Below are 8,113 nucleotides of genomic sequence, written 5' to 3'. Positions count from 1 at the left end.
ATGGTAACATTTAACCTGTTCAGAAAAATGGTACTATACGTTTAAATTTCAAAATGATAATACAGCTCAAATAATTTCTTAGACCATAACGATGGCCGGTCGCAGTGACACCTTAGTACGTACTCCGTAATAAACAACAACTTTAATCAAAATACTTGAAAATAAAGACCACCTAATAAAATATATAATCGCTAAAAAATTAACGAATATATCAAGATCCAAAATGATACATATTAGATGACAAACGAGGGGCCAAAAGAGCATCAAGTGGCGTCGACTTAATATTATTAAGTCCATTGCTTTCGCTCATATCAACCGGCTTGTTCCCTGGCGTTTTGATCACGAAAAGTTGTAGCAAACTCGCTAACGTTGAGCCCATTGCGTCTAGCGCAAAGTTATCGCCAGGACAAACTCTTCTTCCAGCACCAAACGGAATCAACTCATAATGTTTCCCTCTAACGTCGACATCTTTATGAGTTGTCAAGAATCTTTCTGGTTTAAACTCTAAAGGGTTCGCCCATATTTTAGGATCGCGATGCAGTTTGTAAAGATTTACTAATAAACGTGTGCCTTTAGGGATATGGTAGCCGCTGATCGTGCAATCATTGGTGGACTCATGTGGGACGGAGAGAGGTCCCGGTGGGTATAAACGTAACGTTTCTTTAATTATGGCGTCGAGGTAGACTAGCTTCTTCATGTCTGATCGCTCAACGGGTTTATGTTTTCCTACATGGTTGTCAACTTCGTCTTGGGCGATTTTTAAGGTACTTGGGTTGTTGAGCATCAATGATATCGCCCATGTTAACGTTGTTCCCATTGAATCAGAGGCCGCGATTAGTAATGCCTGCAAAATGAAGTAATTGATAAGATTACATAAGACATTGATAATGAAGAAACTGTAACCAGTATTATAAATTTGTAATATAAAACATTGACATGAAAAAATTGTAACCAATATGGTTATACATTCTAACTAGTTTAGATGATTCATCGCCGTTGAATATTAAACTATTCAACATTAAAAATAAAAATAATGTATTGAATCATTAGAATATAGAACATCTATTTTCATCTAACATTCCTTAAATTAGTAATAAGAATGTTTATCAAATACTATGTTCTTTTATATTCATTTAAATTTAAATGATTAATTAATATGGTAATTTATATCATAACCATTTGGGCATGGCCCAGGGCCACTAAGTTCTCTGTGAAGCAGCAGACCCATATTAAAATTTTGGTTACACCCAATATCGAATTAAAATGGGCTCTTAATCGGACGAGACGCCTATGTGCGCAATTCACCCGGTTATGAGTCTCGTCACTCGGGGGCTCGTCAACCAGAGATTTTACTCGCTAGTGGGGACCCAATGTGATTGTCGCTTGAAAGGTTTTCTCTGCGAACCCATAAAAATGATAATTTATATCATTCAGATTATTACTTCAAAAGGATTATCAAACATCAAAATGATTATCAAACTCTTAATTGTCATACAGAATCAATTTCAATCGAAACCTTTAAAATTCCCAGATTTTGAACTATTCTAACGCTTTATTGTGTTGTTTTATCCAAACACAAGCATACTTGTCTAAATTTAGTGAAGCCTTGCAGACTATTCCTCAGAAATATTCAATGTAATTTTGAAGATTATCTGATTCACGATGATCAAATCAACAAATATGGAAGTAGCAAGAGGTTAATTTACGTACCAGACACGAAGATTTGATAACGATATCATGATCAAATCCAAAGAAATCTTCTTTAGAAGCACCTTGAAGAGTGTTCATCAAAACATCAAGAAACACTTGGTTGCCTTCGTGTTTCTGTTGCTGCCCTGACTCCTTATCCTTCTTAAACTCCAGTAACCATCCTTCAATAATTTCGTCCATATCTTTCGCCGACATCTTCATTTTCTTCTCGAATCCTCCCACATCAAGAAAACTCGTATAAGGAATGAAATCAGACAACACAAACGTCCCCGTTAAATCAAAAAAATTCCTTACTGCATTTTGAGACCGAACCGCCTCTTCATTGTTCTTTTCAAGTCTCTTACCCGAAAGAATCCTAAGTACAACATTTAGTATCATGTCCAAAAACCATTTTCCCATCTCCAATTTCACCATTCGACTCTCATCGGAATTGAATATCATTTCGTCATGCTCTCTCACATTATTCTTCACTACCCAAGAGTCATAAATACCTTTCATTGATGCATTAAGTTCCGCAACTCGAATATGTGAAAGCATCTCAACGCACCGTTGTGAAAGAAGTTCGAGAACAATGATTTTGCGCACTTTTCGCCAATAATCTCCGTACGGAGCAAGACCAACTAAAGCGTAGTTATACCCCATGATCTCGGCTGCTTTTGATTTAGGCCGACTTGCAAACACCTTGTCATTTGTGGTGAAAATTTCTTTAGTAATTTCGGAATCACTCACCACCAAAGCTTGGTGAGTACCTAGCTTGATTGTATATATAGGTCCATTTTTATCGGCCAAATCGCCTAACACTCGATGAGCCAGGGCCGAACCACCGAGTAGGTGTAGGTGTCCGATTATAGGCCATGCGCCTTTTGCTTGAGGTGGTGCTCTCTTTTGGTGATCTTTCTTTTTGTGTAGTAAGAAAGCTATTACAATAATAAAAAAGATGGTGCTAGCTATAAGATTGAACTCCATGTTTGTTATTTTGTATGTTAAGTTGGATATGTTATGCTCAATACTTGATTCTCAAGCATTACATATAGTATGCATTTTGTGGTACAAAATTTGCTATTGTTTGTACTTGATTGACTATAAAACTGTATTATTGAATTACTAATAATTAAAAAATCTCTGGCTGGTTGTATTTATTATTACACTATATATTATTTATTATTAATTGTTATTTTTAAAGAAGTGAAACATGGATCTAGTGCTTGTTCTAAATAAGCGGCTGCTTGTATAGTGAGAATTTAAATTGGTTTAATTGTATGGAAATGGTGGCCGGCAAAAAGAAGTTAATATTTAATTTTGTTAAACAGTAACGCTAGGGAACACGTGCTGGAGCAATGTAACTGGATTAGAAAAAGAACATATAACCTAACAGCAGGAAACAGCAGGAAACAGCAGTAAGAAGCGAGTGACCTTATGGACGATTTATGTGCTTATCTTTGTACAAGATCGAGTCGTGAGTAAAGTATATAAATTAAATAGACTTGGACAACAATGTGTCACATCTTTTTCCTTACCTACAAAAGATGGAACGTATTGACGACGACCATGACCAGTCATATAATCTAGGGAATGTTAGATTAAGTCAGATTAGATTAAACTAGTTGAGAAGCCCGCGGCGGAGAATGTTTGTTGAATTCGATTGGCAAAAGAAAGAAAAAAATAGTCGCAGTTTCAGTAACATAAAATATAAGGGTAATTCAGGAAGTGATCATGTATATTTAATAGTATGCTAAATGATCAAACCAAAATCGTTAGGGGTAAATAGATTTCGGGTTTGAGTGCTTGATTTGGGAAAAAAGAGTAAGTCGAATGTTTTAACTCCAATAATTGTGCAAACCCCGATTTGGAATCTGGATTCCAAGGGCGTAAAACAATCGATTGAAATAACCTTATTCGATCGGAATCGAATAAGTTAATATCTCAGAGTGTGAATTGGCTACGATGATGATCGGAGTGCTGATCAGAATTAAGCTAACGACTGGAGTAATGCTATCGCAATTGATTTGAGCAGAGTAACATTAATGCATCCAGTATTCTCTGTAAGAAAGATCTTGTTTACGTTTTTATAGACGTTTTAGAGGGAATGATGACGTGGCACATGTCCCTTTCATGGTTGTAACGAACTTTGTCAATCCCGAGGGGTGGCGTGGCACCTGTCCTTTTCATGGGAATAACAGGTCCTAACAAACTTCCCTAGATTCGCGGGCTGACGTGGCATGCAACTTGCTTCTATGCATGTTCCGTTGTCAAGTACCTGTTCCGGGATGAAGTGTCTATTCTGGGACAATGCACTTTGTCCGGGACGGCGTGCTTGTTCCCGGAGGGTATCTTTATGCCGGTTTGGAATACCGAACCGAGAAGTGGTGACAGTAACAGCGGCGTGTCGGTTCCAGTTAAGGCATCATGGTGCTCTCAGTCTAGCCGGGGAGGTTTTGCTTTCTATTTATTCCAAGTGTTTCTTCACGGTTATAGTTATCATGACTGGCTGCATGATGCCGGTTATGTGTATGTCATCCGAGATCTAGATCTAGCAGTTCGTCCGGCGTGGTAAAGTTGCTGAGATGACGTCGGATGGGTGTGGGAAAGGGTCCGTGTTTCGGGACAGACAATGCCGGATAAAATCCTTGTCGGGACGCTTGTTTGTTTTGAGAAGTATCATTATGCGTATCATTAAGTCCCCCCAGTTTGGTGGTGGTAGCCGGAACGGTTACCATCGTCAAACTTCCGAGACGAAGCCATGCTTCCGATTGGATGCGCATTTAATGTTTGTCAGCGTGAAAGGACATTTTCTGCAAATACGCCCCCTTTTCGTGTTTTTTCTTTTTTCAACTTTTTGGAACGACGTTCGAGAGATTTCTTTTTGCGATTTTAATCATTGCTTTTGTTGATCCATCTTTTGATCTGAGCCTTTGGATCAATTTTCTTAAAACCTATAAATAGCTTCCCTTTTCCAATATTTGCACTTTTTACAGCCTTCGTGCCCTACACATTTCTTCTTCAAAAAACCATCAGTTTTTTACGAACAAAGGTACCTTTTCTTGTTTCCTTCTTCTTTATTACTTTGCTTTTTGTATTTTTGTATATATGGCGGATCAGGCTTCCACTTCTACCAGTGTAGATGCTCCTGAGACTTCTTCTAGGCCTTCTGTAGATGTCAGTGGTTTTATGAGTCAAGTGTGTGATGGATACCTTGATGAGATGGTACGTAGGTACCCGTTTTTGACCTGTTATACATTGATGGTGCCTGTGCCATCCACAGGGCCCATAAGCCTCCCCCAGGCATGGTTACATTTTATGGCGCAACCATTAGTGTGGGTAATTTTCGATTGCCCTATTCTGAATTCATGTACCAATTCTTTACGCACTATGGAATAGCGCCTGCAAAGGTAGATCCCCATGCATACCAAAAATTGGTAATGTGGGAGTGTACCTTAATCACTATCATATTCTTCCTACCGTCCGCATGTTTCGATTCTACTTTTCCATCTCGAGGTCAGAGGTTGGATGGTTTACCATCAAACGGAGAGCGCAATTCAATTTTACTGGAGACATGGACACTTCATTGAAGGAGTGGCGTGAGTCTTTCTTTTTTGTTGATAGCAAAGGGCTACCACCACGATTTGTTGGGCTCTGCGAATGGGCAATTGACGTGAGGAAGAGAGCCAATAGATTTCCGAATATGAATGCTGCCGAGAAGGCGTGTATAGAAGCCATCCGGGAGTTCAAGTTTCCACAACGGCCATACCCGGAGGCCATGCTTGTGTTGGGGGGAATTAGCAACCAATGGCCAGATCCAAATACCAAGCCCGTTCTTCGTTTTAATGAAGCAGGTGAAGACTGATCTTAGCCAACTGCTATGTCGCCCAGTTTATTAATCGTATACTGACCTTTTTTGTGTTTGATGTTTATACAACAGTAATGGAGTTTGCTAGCACAATGGCTTTTGGTGATCTGGCAGAGATCCGGGTGGAAAGCGTCCCGGTCAATCCGGGAGACGAGCCGGATGTCGCTCCTCAGGACCTGGAGCAAAATGCCAGCGATGGGGCCGACTTGATTCTTCCCAGTCCTGATGTGCCGGAGGGGCACACGACGGTGAAGAGGAGGATTCAGGAAGTTCCTCATCTTCGAAAGAAGGCCAAAGGTGATTCTTGTTTTGGTAAATCAATCTTATCTAAAAATTTTGATTTTGTCTCATGCCTATCTTTAATAATTTTTTGTTTTGCAGCTGCTGCTGAGCCGTCTGTGCGTGGCGGTCGGCCGAGACAGAACCCATAAACTTGGGTGAGGGTGAACAGTTTACCCTAGAGAGCTTTGATGACCTGCACTTCAATGTCTCTGCAGGCGATGATCTTATCCGTGCCTTCTCTCAACTGGATATTGATTATCCCGGCTGTACGAGTGTTTTGGAGAAGGGTTCTTCTTCTTCTTCTTCTTCTTCCCTCGGCCAAGCAGTTTCTGTCACGACCCGACAAAATCGCCATTGACGGCGTCGTCAACTTAGGTCCTGTTACGTGGTCATAGTCCCTAAATGAGACGCGTTTGACCAAAATTATGTCGCATTCATTTGAAACGTGTATGACTTGCAAAGTTTTAAGTTACCAAGCGGTTCGACAACGAGTTTAAGTTTACAAAAGTTAATAAGTATAAATGAAATAACTTGTGACATAATATAAGTTAAAAATCACGATTTCTATAAATAGCGTAAGTATGTATGCTTTAAGTTTGAATCCAAATGTGCTATCACTAGCGTATGCATGTATGCTTGACCCCAATCAAGTAATCAAAGTGTGCGAAAGCATGTATCAAGTAGTCAAGTATGAACCTGAGAAACATATAGAAAACTGTCAACGAAAAATGTTGGTGAAATCATAGGTGTATTTGTAAACGTTGTTTTTGAACCACAAGATTTTGTATGAGTTGATTATCCAAATCGTTTGCATTCCAAAGTTGTTGTACGTTCGCGAGCACCCAATTATCAAGACTTAACTGTTTTGTACACTGTTACGTAGTGTTAGAACATACACTATACCCGAAAATATATTTCATTCGCTAACGGTAGCGAACCGTCCTAATGAGGGCGCGTCAAGCCCGTATGGATCCACACAACATAAGTTCACGTTTACACCCTACAAGTGTAACTAATGATAATTGAATTGAGGCTTTTTGTTCTAACTCGCTGTGGAATGTTTGTTTTTGTACTTGTTTTCAAAGCATAAAAGTATGATACATATATGTTTCTCATCCAATGATTTAAAAGTATAATAGTTGTTGAAAAGATGGGACTATGATCTCATTGTAGTTGCATGTCAAAGTACTTCTTTTTAAACATTGTGCAATGAAAGTTGTTTAGTCTTGACCTAAACAAATAAGTTGTATCAATTACCGGTTACGACACAAGGTCGGGCGAAATGTGTTCAATTAGTCCTATGGCTCGTTACGACTCGAATATATAGCATGTGAGTCACGTTGTCAAGTTTCATGCAAGATATAAGTATAAACGAAAGGTTATAATGATTAAACAAAGTATTGGTTAAGTTTGAATAAAAGTCAACTTTGGTAAAGTCAAAGTCAATGAAAAAGTCAACACGTTCGGATCGGGTCTCGGACAATTTCTCTGAGCTAATTAATCATATATGAGCATGTTAGAACAAATTACATGTTAATCGGATGTGCGTAGCATAGTTAGAATTTAACGTGAAAAAGGAAAATTGAACAGCCCACAAACGCGGAAAACGCCGCTGATATCGGCTAAAAAGTCATGTTTTCACCCCGGTATTGAGGCCCAAAAACAAGAAAGATTCGAACTTGATCCGCAAAATACCCACTTCGTCGGTTAGAATTGAAGAACAAGTAATTACGAAGGCGGTGCAAAAAGAATCAAGAGAATCGGAGCTAAAACGAAGATTCTAGAGCGAAAACGGTGAAAGACAAGAAATCAAGTTACGATCCAGGGAATCAAGGCTGACCAGCATTAGAATCGGCCTGCCATACAGGCTGCCATACGGCCTGCCTATATGGGGTACGGCCTGCCACACGGCCTAGCAAACGCCCTCAGAAAACGGGCTGCCAGCCATACGGCCCAGCAAACGCCCTCAGAAAACGGGCTGCCAGCCATACGGCCTGCCAAATACGGGCCACCATCCGGCCTGCCAAACGGCCTGCCGGCCGTATTTTGGTAAATTTCAAGTCTATTTAAAGGGTCTTTGTCATTCATTCCAACACACACTTCAATTCACTTCTTTCTCTCTCTTGTACAATATTAGTCATACTCTCAAGGCCTTCGACTCCGTGCGGGGAAACCTAGTACCTGGAGAAGAACACTGAAGATTGTATTAGGAGCGGTCTGGAGTCTTGAAGTTGTCACTTTTGTATTCGAAACTCGTTTAATCTACTGGTACTT

At 39.7% G+C, this 8,113-nt stretch overlaps 1 protein-coding gene across 1 annotated transcript; it reads right to left on the bottom strand.

Annotated features, from left to right (window-relative positions):
- Nucleotides 1–211: 211 nt before the first annotated feature.
- LOC139867402 (strychnine-10-hydroxylase-like) lies at nt 212–2,676 on the bottom strand. The gene is made up of 2 exons (XM_071855771.1): nt 1,711–2,676; nt 212–844 (listed from the first exon to the last, which is right to left on the bottom strand). Exons 1-2 carry the CDS (start codon nt 2,674–2,676, stop codon nt 212–214), a joined length of 1,599 nt encoding a protein of 532 aa, XP_071711872.1.
- Nucleotides 2,677–8,113: the final 5,437 nt, after the last annotated feature.

This window comes from Rutidosis leptorrhynchoides, chromosome 9, assembly GCF_046630445.1.
Source record: "Rutidosis leptorrhynchoides isolate AG116_Rl617_1_P2 chromosome 9, CSIRO_AGI_Rlap_v1, whole genome shotgun sequence".
NCBI classification, from domain to species: domain Eukaryota; kingdom Viridiplantae; phylum Streptophyta; class Magnoliopsida; order Asterales; family Asteraceae; genus Rutidosis; species Rutidosis leptorrhynchoides.
Note: the sequence above shows the minus strand (reverse complement) of the source record. Positions and strands in the feature narration are given on the sequence as shown.